General features: G+C 30.8%; 9 protein-coding genes across 9 annotated transcripts; 4 read left to right on the forward strand and 5 right to left on the reverse strand. All coding sequences in view use genetic code 12, as the record gives it.

Annotated features, from left to right (window-relative positions):
• Window positions 1-72: 72 nt before the first annotated feature.
• Window positions 73-1,503, reverse strand: DFJ63DRAFT_125718 (cyclophilin-like domain-containing protein). Its single transcript, XM_064903332.1, has one exon. The coding sequence runs from the start codon at window positions 1,307-1,309 to the stop codon at window positions 218-220; it is 1,092 nt and encodes a 363-aa protein (XP_064762895.1). The 5' UTR covers window positions 1,310-1,503; the 3' UTR covers window positions 73-217.
• On the forward strand, window positions 1,504-2,327 carry DFJ63DRAFT_125717 (uncharacterized protein). Its single transcript, XM_064903331.1, has one exon. The coding sequence runs from the start codon at window positions 1,699-1,701 to the stop codon at window positions 2,176-2,178; it is 480 nt and encodes a 159-aa protein (XP_064762896.1). The 5' UTR covers window positions 1,504-1,698; the 3' UTR covers window positions 2,179-2,327.
• DFJ63DRAFT_125716 (glutathione S-transferase family protein) lies at window positions 2,328-3,563 on the reverse strand. Its single transcript, XM_064903330.1, has one exon. The coding sequence runs from the start codon at window positions 3,122-3,124 to the stop codon at window positions 2,477-2,479; it is 648 nt and encodes a 215-aa protein (XP_064762897.1). The 5' UTR covers window positions 3,125-3,563; the 3' UTR covers window positions 2,328-2,476.
• Window positions 3,564-4,002: 439 nt separating this feature from the next.
• On the reverse strand, window positions 4,003-4,683 carry DFJ63DRAFT_312880 (glutathione S-transferase family protein; the record flags this gene model as incomplete). Its single annotated transcript, XM_064906063.1, has 1 exon — window positions 4,003-4,683. One exon carries the CDS (start codon window positions 4,681-4,683, stop codon window positions 4,003-4,005), a length of 681 nt encoding a protein of 226 aa, XP_064762898.1.
• Window positions 4,684-7,041: 2,358 nt separating this feature from the next.
• On the forward strand, window positions 7,042-8,578 carry DFJ63DRAFT_318652 (uncharacterized protein). Its single transcript, XM_064906971.1, has one exon. It carries the CDS (start codon window positions 7,094-7,096, stop codon window positions 8,447-8,449), a length of 1,356 nt encoding a protein of 451 aa, XP_064762899.1. The 5' UTR covers window positions 7,042-7,093; the 3' UTR covers window positions 8,450-8,578.
• A 13-nt stretch (window positions 8,579-8,591) lies between these two features.
• DFJ63DRAFT_312882 (uncharacterized protein) lies at window positions 8,592-9,572 on the forward strand (the record flags this gene model as incomplete). Its single annotated transcript, XM_064906064.1, has 1 exon — window positions 8,592-9,572. One exon carries the CDS (start codon window positions 8,592-8,594, stop codon window positions 9,570-9,572), a length of 981 nt encoding a protein of 326 aa, XP_064762900.1.
• Window positions 9,276-10,839, reverse strand: SLP2 (Slp2p). Its single transcript, XM_064903329.1, has one exon. It carries the CDS (start codon window positions 10,726-10,728, stop codon window positions 9,628-9,630), a length of 1,101 nt encoding a protein of 366 aa, XP_064762901.1. The 5' UTR covers window positions 10,729-10,839; the 3' UTR covers window positions 9,276-9,627.
• On the forward strand, window positions 10,634-11,977 carry DFJ63DRAFT_125731 (exosome non-catalytic core subunit). The gene has a single exon (XM_064903333.1). It carries the CDS (start codon window positions 10,951-10,953, stop codon window positions 11,881-11,883), a length of 933 nt encoding a protein of 310 aa, XP_064762902.1. The 5' UTR covers window positions 10,634-10,950; the 3' UTR covers window positions 11,884-11,977.
• Window positions 11,978-11,979: 2 nt separating this feature from the next.
• Window positions 11,980-13,290, reverse strand: MIT1 (mannosylinositol phosphorylceramide synthase catalytic subunit; the record flags this gene model as incomplete). Its single annotated transcript, XM_064906065.1, has 1 exon — window positions 11,980-13,290. One exon carries the CDS (start codon window positions 13,288-13,290, stop codon window positions 11,980-11,982), a length of 1,311 nt encoding a protein of 436 aa, XP_064762903.1.
• Window positions 13,291-13,531: the final 241 nt, after the last annotated feature.

The raw sequence follows: 13,531 nt of genomic DNA on the forward strand, positions 1-13,531 counted from the left end.
ACTGTTTAAGTCTTTATTTTTTTATTCTTTTAATTTTAGGCGGCGGGTTTTATAAATATTTCTTTAATAGTTTTTAATATTAATTCAACATGAATGTGATGCTCAAGAAGGTTTCTATATTGTAGTCTAGCGCTACCACAATGCGAAATTACATTATTATATGGCGATTAAATTTATATATTACAGTTTCTATACTTTTAGTCATTAGTCATTATTATTAAGATGAATCTTCTTCGTCATCTTCTTCTTCATCGTCATCGTCATCATCTTCACCATCTTCACCATCTTCGTCTTCATCGTCTTCATCTTCATCTGAGGTTAAGTCAAGGTTTTCATCATAATCTGAATCGACAGCTGGATCACGAGGAATATCTTTTGGATGAATTTTATGCATTTTCTGATGTGATATGATTCCATTATCATCTTCGTCGTCTACCTCTTCCTCCTCATGCACATCATCATTCACACCCCCTTTGTAATGATCTTTAAGATCTACTTCAGATTTCTTCTGTACAACTTCATACCCATTACCTTCTAGATCATTTGAGTCTTTTTCTACTTCATCAGATTTATCTTTAAACGATTGATCTCCCTCTTTGTTAACAACACTTTTTGTTTGCTTTTTCAACAATTCATGAGCAGATTTCATTTTGAATTTTTTTGAATCTATAACTTCTACATCTTCTCCTTCATCATCATAACTCATTTGAACACTACTGATCTTTGCTTTTTTCTTTTTAACTGGCTCTATAGCTTCCACTAAATGCTTCAGCTTCTCCTCTTTGGGCAAATCATCGAAATATTTATCAATAAAATCAATACTTTCAATTTTAACAGGATACAATGGCTTACCAGTACTTTCTTCTATCACATCCTTATTATTTTGATTGATTTGATTAATGACATATATGGAATCACCAATTATTTTCCCGAATAGATTATATTTATTATTAAAACTTGATATTTCACCTTCTGCTGTAGTTATCATAAATGAATCCAATGATTGATTATTTTTGAATGTTTCACTTTCTTTCACGGGACAAATCATGAATTTGGCATTGAATCGTATACGAGAATGAAACTCGTCCTTTAAATCATACACAATGTCATCATCATCACCTTCACTGACTAACAAATTATGATCAGTTGATGAGGTTAACACTTGACCATCATATTTATGATTTACACAATTGGTTAAGAATTGTTTGGTGGTTTTTGTAATTTCTTTCGCCCATAAGTCAACTTCAATGGGACCCTTACTGGTATTTATCCTGACCTTAGCCGTTGTCTTAGGTTCTAATGATGCCATTGATTTACTGTGTGTACCATATCAACCTTAAAGTTATACATCTGATATTAGTTACTTATTTCTTCATACAATTTCAAACATTGTCCGGGTAAATTTAGCCACCTGCATATAAACCAAGCCAATCAATTTTAATCAGAAAAATGAAAAGTAATCACAGAAAAATAAAGCAGCACCAAAGACTATCAAAAGTAGAAGATATTCAATTGAATAATTAGATAGATAACGAAGTAGTATTCCAAGTTATTGAGTCATACGTTCATATCCAGACAATTAATTACTCCCTGTCATTCTTTGAAGTGGTCAATTTACGTTAATTTTACGTTACATATCACATATTTAATTCATTTTTGCATCACCAGCACCACAAAACATTTATCCATATTCACATCATGTTATCATCATCATCTAGAATAAGTCTTAGACGTTTAGCATTTGTCAGATTCACTTCCACTGTCATTGTCCCAAGACCAACCAAAACATCCACTGGATTAAGTAAAGAAGAATTGGAACAAAATGAATTAGTTTCAAATCAAGCTCCAAATAGACAAGCTACTTGGTCTCCAACTCAAGAATCAAGATTGAATATAGTTAGCAAGAATGCTGCCAGATTCGTACAAAGAGATTTAGATCAACAACCAAGACCATATGCTGCTATAGATTTAATTGCTAAAGAACCAGTCAGATATTTAACTCATGAAGAAGGTAATGTTGCCGTATGTGATGGTAATAAAGGTAATACTTTACATGGTCATCCTAAAGTTTTCATTAATTTGGATCCTGCTAGGGCTCATGCATGTGGTTATTGTGGATTAAGATATGCTAAAGAAGAATTTAAAGAAGTTATTGAAGCTCAAGAAGCTTCAGCTTAGGTAGTTCACTTTCTTTCAAGTCATTATTTCATTTCATTAATTCATAAACCATATTTCATATAGCACTTTTGTATATCTAGACCTTTGTATATATATTCTTAATAAAATAGGAGAATATTATAGGTTTTAATAATGTAAACTACGGAGCCAGATTTTGAATTTAAAAAAACAATGTTATATATTATCAAGCTATATAATATTTAAAAAAAAGATGTTTTTAAGAGATTTTATTTGATTTTCTAGTTTTTTTGGAGTTTTTATATTATTTTCTTATAGCAAGCAAGTAGATAGTTAGGTATTACTTTTGTAATAATCTATTAACTCCCTTTTGAACAAATTCATTTTGATCAACTGAGTTATACCATTGGTTGAAAAGAGGATACTTTTCTAATTCAATATCATTTGGTTTTAAAAATCTTGACCATCCATAAACTGAAGCATCAACAGCTGATAAATGATCACCAACCAAGTATAGACCATTATGTTTATTTCTATTCAAGATTTCATCAAACACACCCACAATTCTATTAACATCTTTGAAATAACGATCAATAGCATATTCGTCTTTACATGGAGCAAGATGTTTGAAATGATATAATTGTCCAGTAATTGGACCTTGTTCAGCCACAGAAAAGATTAAATATTCCAATTGTTTATAATATTCCTTACTACCATATTTGAAAGATAATTTATGGTTTGGATCATAAGTATCAGCAAGATATTGTAAGACAGCACCACTTTGACTGACAGTAACACCATGGGTTGAGTCAATTAAAGTTGGAATTCTACCATTAGGATTGAGTTTAAGAAACCAAGGTTCCTTTTGTTCACCTTTACTGATATCAAGAATTTGAAGATCATATTTAAGACCAAGAAGTTCTAAAAAGGTAGTGATTTTGAAACCATTTGGAGCAGCAGCAGCGTAAAGTTTTAATGGAGCAGACATTGTAATATGAGTGTATTTATTGTTGTTTTGATTAGTTAATTGATTTAAAAAATGGAATAAAAGATCAATTTAGACTCATATTTATAGTTGAATTGGCAGCAATTGACCAACTGTCTCTCAACTAGCGCTTACAATTAAAGCAACACTATTACAAATAGAGTTACATACTGATTTTGCATCCAATAAAACGTTTGTCTTAAAATTGCAAATGATTTGTTATTTGCAACTGGAACTCCAACCCACTTGTTCAAAAAAGTTGTTAAAAAATAAAAATGGTTACGAGCCCTGCTGACAAATTCATAAATTACAATAATTCAAATTTCAAACTCCACATATTCAAAACCCAACAATTCACTTTTGCAGCTTTTAACAAGTAAGTTATCAATCAAGATTACAAATAATTAGTAAAATCACTATTGACTATACCATGCCATGCTATATGTTGAGCCGCTTATGTTGCTATCGTCTCATTTTGCAATCTTTTTCATTGACTGAGCATTATTGATTTGCAATCATTTTTTTGTTGCGTTACAAATCGATTTCAAACCCCACATAGAGTATCTTATTAAACAATACGATTTTAATACAGGCCAGTTTCCGTCTTAAACCCAATTCCATATTATTCTCCGTTTATCACATAGCCGAAATATCAATTCTATCAATTTCATGTTCATGTGTTGCTAGTACAATCGTACCCACTTAGCTAAATTTTATTTCGTTATTTTACTTTCATTTACATATCTGATCTGAAATTTAAAAAACCTTCATTTATTAAAGCTAAATCAAATAATATCTAACAATAGAGGTAAAAAAAAGTGTTTTAGTTTTTTTTAAGAAATTTTAATAGTTTCTTAAATAGTCCCATATATCCAATTGGTTTAATTATGTAATAATCTAGTTACCCCTCTTTGTACAGTTTCATCTTGATCAAAATTATCATACCATTGTTTAAACAATTTAAATTGAGTGACATCAATTTCATTCATAGCTAGATATCTTGACCATCCATAAATTGAAGCATCAACGATCGAATAATGATCACCAATGAAATACAATCCACTCTTTGTATTCTTACTTAACAACTGTTCGAACACAGAAATGATTCTATTAACTTCATTTGAAAGATGAGTAATTGCAAATTCATCATTCGTGCCGGCCATACGTTTGAAGAAGAATAATTGTGAATTGATGGCTGCGAATTCAGACACCGATAAATTAATATATTCTAATTGTTTATAATACTCTTCACTACCATATTTGAAAGATACTTTATGATCTGGATCATATGTATCAACAAGATATTGAGCAACAGCAGCAGTTTGTGTAATGGTAAACCCAGTATTTGGATCAACTAAAGTTGGTATTTTACCATTTGGGTTTAAATCAAGATACCATTGTTCCTTTTGTTCTTTAGCTTTGAGATTAACAGTTTGAATTTTATATTCTAATCCAAGAAACTCTAAAATTGTGGCAACTCTAAATCCACTAGGGGAAGCAGCTGCATATAATTTTAATGGAAGTAATTCTGAAGATTTACTTGTTGATCTTGTCTTTGGCATGATTGATTGTATTTGTTTGATTTTTGTTTGAGTTCAATTGATTTAGAAGTCCATTAAAAGGGCCAAATAGAAGCATATTTATACCCTTTCTACGCTATCCAATTCATTATCCATGGAACTTAAAAGTGGATTGATTACAAATCCAAAATAAATCTAATACGTATAATTGGTTAGAAAATATAAACCAATCCTTAAATTTGTATTAACACCCCATTTTCAAAATAATAATAATTGTTGAAATTGGTAGCCTTCGTTTCTACCTGATGCCGCATCGATATTTGGGAAAAAAAAATAAAATTATTAATTGGTAGCCTGCTGACAAATTACTTTTATATTTTTACATTAATTGATACGGTTTACAACTTCCCGCTAATTAAAGTTTGAAATAAAGATAACAATGGATTGTGACTAATAGTAGTTACTTGTAATCAGTGTAAATACATAATCATACTAAAGCTGCTGTATCCAATGTACATGTTTCCATACTATTAGTTGCAACCATTTCTTAAATGTTTGTGGTCGGTATATTCCTTCCCATGATTTCTAAACCTCTTTTGTAATAACAGAAACAAATTCTCTACTTTTTAAATATGATTTGTCCTTTTTTCTTTTATATATTGGTTAATCTTTATTTTGGGGTATATTTTCTTAATTTGGGTTGCTACCAAATGAATCAATAGTCGCCTCATTATCTTGGCAACAATTCCTATAATGAGTCAGATTTTAGCCAATAATTAAGCCATATAAAAACGTTGCTAATGAATATTGCACCAACTAAGATAGCATAAGTTACTATAAATGGTAACATCTTACGTATTAGACCATGTTAGAGACTATCGTCGACATCCGGTGTTTAGCCCATCATACTATAAAACAATGACCGCTGGATGGATCATGTGATTGTGTCATAAAAAATAATTTTAAATTTTGATGACTTTGAATCATCATCACCAAATGGGCTAAGTAATAGTATCAGTTGTTATAGTATTGATCCCAATGTATACTACTTTACGTGTTTGTATTCTGATCATGAATCATGTGAATACATATTTGTGGTTTCGGAATATCATGATATTTCCCTTTATACGCCTATCTCAAAGGGTATACCATTTTGGTAATACTAATGATGAATCTTATCTATAATAACCAGTTCACTATAGTTCATTCATAGTTAATAAACAATTTTGAATATCAGTTTGACCATCTACCTCATCACAAGACCTTATCACATGAGATAATATAACTAAGTAAAAAATTCGCTGAACAAAATCTCTTGGTAGCATCAGCCCGGATATCGATCGGAGTGGAAAAAAAAATGGATGTACGAATTTATACGTCATTTGATGACTCTGATTTGATACATTTGACTCCTATTTATAGAAGTTTTCTTATCAATTATATAAATATCAAGTTATTTCCTATTTCAGTCAAAGGGTATATCGGATCAGACTTTATTAGAATCTAACATTCGTTGCCAATTTATTAAGAGTTCAACTAACTAACTCATATCAATCGCTTTCAAAAAAAACTATTATAACCTGAAAAATCTAAATTAGTGCTGCCCCTCCCCCACAAAATTCAAATTTTAAATTCACTAAACATGTCAACTAGTCAGATAGAACTAGATCATATACAGTTACCCATGAGTGATAATGTTCATATAGACCAAGGACTGTCCATAGGCTCAAGCTTAGCTATCGAACAACAATCTCAAACTGATCCCGAGGATCAACCATCATCAAATAATGGAATCATAGCTTTCTGGAAAGATATCACTCCGGGTGAACTTGGTAAAGGGATAATGTATGGATTATGGTATTCCAAAGATTACGTCTATCATTCATATATCCTTATTCTTATAGGAATGCTAATACTTTTCACCATCCTTTATGGATTAAATATCCTTTTAACCAATGTCATTCGATTCAAATTCCCAGCTTCGGTATTGATGATGTTGGTAAATTTAATATTCTTAGTGGTATTGAATTTCCTTGCTACTTTACCTAATCATAAACAAAATAAATTTATCCATAATATAAGTTCAGGTAGTTCATGGATTTTAACTCATTATTTAACCTTAACTAAACCATGTATGAATTTCTCCTTAAAATGGATCAATGTATATTTCATTCCAAGTTTCGTGGTATTACCTTTAAGTCAACCTATTACATTCGTGGAATGTATGAAAATCGCTGGTGTTTTCGTGGTGGGGTTCTTAGCCCTTATGTTTTTTGATATATATTTCATAAGATTATTGAAATTCATCTTAAATCATTTTGGATTACATACTGATGATACCAAGATGCATGTAACTAATTCAGATGATATTAAAGAAGATGATGAAGAAGCCAATGTTGGATCTGAAGATGATAGATCGGTTTCAGAAGATGAAGATGACGAAGGTCTTGAAATGAGATCATTAAATAGTCGTCATTTATTCTCTTCTATGAGAGATGATATTACTACTATTGACATTCAAAGTTTAAAATCAACTAATCGTGAATTAAATAATTCTCAATCAACTACAAATTCAAAACCTCGTACATTCTCCATTAATGAAAATCCTTTTAATATAAGTCTTAATCAATCCAATAATATCAGTGTTGTTTCTGAAGGTTCAATCTTACCTCCTCAAGTTCCTCAACAAGTTCATCAAAAATTACGTCATGATGGTTCTAATCCAAATTTCCATAAACCAACTCCATCATCAACTTCCTTACCTTCATTAATGATAACTCCAAGTCGTCAACGTACAGAAGAAATCGAATCAGATAATGAATCTCAAATTGCATCTGACCTTAGTCCAAAATCTCAAGTAATAGTCTTATTCATCACCAAATATTTCGATTGGTTATTCTACGGATTAATGTTAATCGTCTCTATCCCCTTCTACTATATCTCATCAATTCATTTATTTTTACCTTATCATTTAAGTATCACCGTATCAGCATTTTATATCGCTTTATCAATTCCTCAAAAATGGCAATCAACCAAGAAATTCGCTCATCCAATCTTAATCCTGACATTCCTCATCTTACTCATCTGTTCCATTGGTTCATTAATCTATCATCAAGGTGATCCTCAAGGGTTCTTATTAGATTTAGAATATTATCGTACGGGTAGAACATACTTAAACCTTTTCAGTTCAAAATTAATGTATAACAACGGTCAAACTGATTTAATGCCTCCTCATGATGCTACTTTATTATATAAATGGCCAGGGTGTGGTGATGTTCTCGTATCATTATTAGATATTTCCATTGTTTCGTTAAGTTTACCCATGTTTACTCATAGAAGAGATTTCGTGAATAATTTCTGGGTCGTCATGGTGCCTACTACTGCATCCATGGCTTTATCATTCTTTGTCTATCCTATCGTTTGTCATAGTATTGGGATTGAAGCTACTAGATCCATTGGTTTCATTGGTAGATCCATCACTTTAGCTTTAGGTACACCATTAATGCTAGCCCTTGGTGGTTCCGTATCATTAATGGCAGTGTGTACTATCTTAAGTGGAATCTGTGGTGTTCTTATTGGAGACTTGGTGTTTAAATTAACTAGAGTTGCAAAAAATGATTATGTTACAAGAGGAGTTACATTAGGAATTAATAGTGGTGCTATTGCTACTGCACATTTATTAAACGTTGATCCAAGAGCTGCATCCATGAGTTCATTGAGTTTCAGTGTGTTTGGAACTATCATGATCATCTTATCCAGTATAGATGCCGTGGTAACCGTCATAAGATCCATGGTGGGATTGGTATAAATTTGACGCGTCTTAAATTTTTCAACCCACCAACCCTCCACAAATATAAAATTTTGGTGATACTTTTTGAGATCGTAAATATTTACATATGTATATATATATATATAACATCCTTTATTTAATAGAAGTACTAATATTTAATATGTTGATTGATAACAGTAGTAGGATCATATTGTTCCCTAATGAGGCACAAGATCAGAACCAATCATTTAAAGTGATACGATTACCAATTGCTAAGAATCTTAGTGAGACCAAACCATATTTACTTACTGACGATAATATCTATGAATTAAATGAAATCAAAGGAGTGAATCCTTACGATGGGAATAAAGAGAATTTACCATTCTTGAAGAATGGAGATCCTGTCAAATCATATATTTTTGAAAATGGCGATGAACAAGGAGGGATCTTACAATCTAGTTCATTGATTGTAAGTAACAAGTTCAATGTGATATATTTATTACTCTCCATCATCCTTAAATATGAATCATCATTCACTAAGAACTATATCACCATCCATGATTTCATCGATAAAGTTTCAAGTTTATTTCCTGACATACCGTTTGAATCGATTCCTATAAGGTTATATACCAATGCATTACTTCTCATAAGTGAAGAGATTGAAGAGAATGATGAATTCTTTTATAAATTTGATAAATCAAAAGCATTGGAATATATCAATAATAAAGTCAAAGCCTTACATGAATATATATCCAACGATAAGTCTTCTACTTCGATAGTTACTCATTTAAAGGGGAAATTATTTGATCATAATAACGCATTACCTATTCAAAATATCATTAATCTTTTAAGTTTACATTATGCCATTGATTTCATAATTGATTCATATTTGAATGATGAGAAGGATCAATTCAAACAGACTTTGATCGACCAGTTTAAATACGACTTCAAACCATTGAATGATTATTTACAAACGTTATCTTCTAATCAAAAGAATTTAAAAGTCATTGAAGATAATTTACAATCTATAGTACAATCAACTCATAATGCTTCTACTAATACCAAGAAACCAGCCACCACAGCAGCATCTAAAAAGAAACCAGTTAAGAAAGTGGCCATTGGTAAGGGGGCATTAGATGGATTCTTTAAACGGGCATCATAGGCCACTTTTATATTTTTTTAAATATATATACACATTTATTTACTCAACAATTTACTTACTTTTTAGAAGCATTTTCAAAAGTCTTATTCAATCCTTTGTAAATTGATAATCCTGAAGCCATCAAACTTCCAAGATCACCCAAGTTAGAAGGAACCACCACTGTATTTGTCTTTTGAGCGATATTACCAAACTCTTTAATATATTCTTGAGCAACTTGTAAACTGACAGCTTGTTCACCACCTGGAGTTTCATTTATAGCTTTAGCGATTTTTCTAATCCCTTCAGCAGTAGCTTCTGATTTTAATAAGATAGCTTGAGCTTCAGCATTGGCTCTATTTATTTGATCTTGTCTTTGACCTTCAGAATTTAAAATTACTGATTGTTTTTCCCCTTCACTGATATTAATTTTAGATTGTCTTGTACCTTCAGATTCTAAAATCTCAGCTCTTTTAGATCTTTCAGCTGATACTTGTCTATGCATGGCATCCAATACATTTTGAGGAGGATGAATATCTCTAATTTCATATCTTAAACATTCTACTCCCCAATTATCTCTAGCTGCTTCATTTATAACTTGATTAATATTAATGTTTAATGATTGTCTTTCCTTTAATACTGAATCTAAAGTCATAGACCCAATTTCAGATCTCATGGTAGTTTGAGCTAATTGACTTATAGCGAATTTAAAATCTTCAACTCCATAACTTGCTTTATAAGCATCAATCACTTTAATATATAAGATTCCATCCAATTCTAAGGAAACGTTATCACTAGTAATAGCGTTTTGACTTGGGATTTCAATGGCTGATTCCTTTAATGATTGAACATAAGAAACTTTATCTAAAAATGGAATTAAAAAAGTTAAACCAGGAGGCAAGATTCTATGGAATTTCCCCATTCTTTCCACAATCCAAGCAGTTTGTTGAGGAACAAAACGAATAATAGTATTAGTGGGTAATTGTTCTCTTTGAAAGAAGTTTAAAGTGGATGGAACATAATTATTGAATCCTCCATTCCCACTACCTGAATTATTGCCACTACCAAATGATTGATTAGTGAAGCTTCTTACTGATGTATTTATAATTAATGGTAACAAACGTCTGGCCACCACCACACTTGGTGCCACTGAACTTGATGCCACCACTGTCGATAACATTGTCTATCTTTATCTGTTGTATCTGTAGTTTGATGAAGGATAGAGTTATAACGTCATTTAAAGTTGAAAATATTTGGCCACTGGTTGTAATCCAAAATATTTTGGTGATGCATTATATGCAGGCAGTAGCAAAAATTATTTTTAAGAGCAGAAAATGAAAAATATCAGAGATGGATGGGATTCAGATACCAGAGAGATAGAGGTAGCAAATAACAATCCAGGATGTCAAGGAAGATAGAGATAACAACCAACGAGAAGACATACTTCATAGAGGCACTTAAGAATGGGATTCGATTGAATGGAAGACAGTTCAATGAAATGAGAACCCCCAGTAATATCTTTTTAAGTAAGGATGAATATGGATATATTGAATTAGAATGGGGGTTAACTAAAATCAGTTGTCGTGTATCTAGTTTCATTAGGAAACCATTTGAAGATCGACCATTTGAAGGGATATTCAATATTAATTGTGAGATCAACTCTATGGCTCTGAAACAATTTGAAAATGGAAAGAATTCAGATGAAGAAGTACTTATAAGTCGAATTATTGAAAAATCAATCCGTCGATCTAATTCCCTTGATTTAGAAAGTTTATGTATTATAAGTGGAGAGAAAGTATGGTCGATTACGGTTGATTTAAATTTTTTAAATTTTGATGGGAATTTCATTGATATTGGATGTTTTGGAGTTATGTTAGCATTATCTCATTTTAAAAAGCCAGATATAACCATCATTAATGGGGGTAAAGATATAATCATTCATGATATTAATGAACGAGAACCTCAACCCTTAAGTATCTTACATATTCCAATCTGTTTAACTTATTCATTTTATAATACAAGTCAAAATGTGGAAGAAAACATTAAGGGAGAAAGTGATGAAGATGCGATTTATTTATTAGATTGTGATTATAAAGAAGATTTATTAAAGGATGGATCAATTATTATAACGTTGAATAAAAATAGAGAGATTATACAATTAAGTAAGAATGGAGGTATACCGATTGATGTGAATATATTATTGGATTTATCTTTAAATTCAATTAAATTTGTTAATGAATTAACTGATTTAATTAAAACTTTAATTAAAGATCATGAACAACAAAGATTTACTGAATTAAATTTAAAATTATTACAAGTTGGAGCTGATCGTTAAAATGAGTGTATTATATTAAGATTATTAAAGTTGTATGTATGTATAAAATATAAAGTAAACGAAAGACATCATCAAATAAATAAATAAAAATAAACTCTATACTATATTATCATTATTTTTTGATATGTAAGTTTCACCATCATCACTTGGGTTTGAAGTATCATCATTATCATCATTAAAAGTTGTATTAGGAGAATTTGAAGTTGGAGAAGAATCAGAATCTGGGATTTCATAATCGACATCATTTAATTTTTCTAAATTTACTAAATTTATAGGTAAATTAGAATCTTTTCTTGATCTTCTTTTAATGAAATTTTGTTGTTTCTTTGAAAAGAATGAAAGAATAAGGGAAGGTTTATCATTATTATTATTATCATTATTATTATTAGTATTGAATTTAACTTGAGAATCTGAAGTTTCAAGGGGTTGATATTTATGTAATGGAGAGAATAATTTTAACAATGAAGATGATAAAAAGTAACAGAAACTTGAAATTTTTATAATCATTTTTTTGAAATTATTGGAGATAACCCAACTATAGAATAAATATTCAATATAGAATATTAATCCTGCAATGACAAAACCAACAAATACCGCTAAACCAATATGATTAGCTAAAGATTTTATAAATTTAGCATCATCCAAATGCCATGAAGAACCAGGAGCAATGGCGAAAAATGATAATGTGGAAGTTTTATAATCATTAGGCATTAAAATACGAACTTTCCCAGCTTCAGGAACTCCCCACCGTTTATATTGTTTCCAAATTACTGAAAGGAAAAGTGGTCCAGTGGAATACATAATGGTTATATAAGGAACTAACCAATTTCTTTGATAATTTTGTAAGGAATCTAAAACTTTTAAAAAGAATGGATGTCTTGGTACAGCTCCCATTACATCATTTGAAATCCCAGTAGGGATAGTTTTTCTTACAAAAGCAGGAACAGTTAATAACGGATCTAATTTCCGTTCACAACCATCATCTAAATCAATATAAACTCCACCATAATGGACCAAAGCGAAATATCTTATGGCATCAGCTCTTTCAATGGGATAAGGATACAGATCCCAAGTCTTTAAAAACCAAGGGAATTCTTCACTAATGAAATCTCGAGCCATTTGATCTGTCCAAAGGATATATTGATAATCAGGATGTAAATCAACACAAGCTTGTTGGCCAGCTTTCCAAACCTCAGGGATTTCGGTAGTTTTATAAGTTTGATGAATGAATTTTGGAATGATTAATGGTTTATCTAAGATTCCATCCGCTGGATTTAATTCAACATCTAATAAGGCATCACTGAATGAATCATCATGAAGTAAAGTTATCAAGTCAAAAGTAAGGTAAACGAGGTATAGTATGAGTAATAGGTGAGCCCCTATGATATATTTCAATTCTTTTCTCATTGTAATATGGTTGTAGGTAATGCAAATGAATTAGGTTAGATGACTAGGAAATGAATGAATGAATGAATGAACGAAAAGGATGAATGAGATATACTGGAAATGATGATTAATACAATGAATGAAAGTATGAATGAATATTAAACAGGATGAATAAGGAAATGAAGGGAAATGAAGTAATTAGAAAGATGGTTGTTGTAAATGCAATATGATAGATAGATAGGTACAAGGAGAAGAGGACTGA

This window comes from Scheffersomyces coipomensis, assembly GCF_036884675.1.
Source record: "Scheffersomyces coipomensis strain NRRL Y-17651 chromosome Unknown DFJ63scaffold_3, whole genome shotgun sequence".
Taxonomy (NCBI): Eukaryota; Fungi; Ascomycota; class Pichiomycetes; order Serinales; family Debaryomycetaceae; genus Scheffersomyces; species Scheffersomyces coipomensis.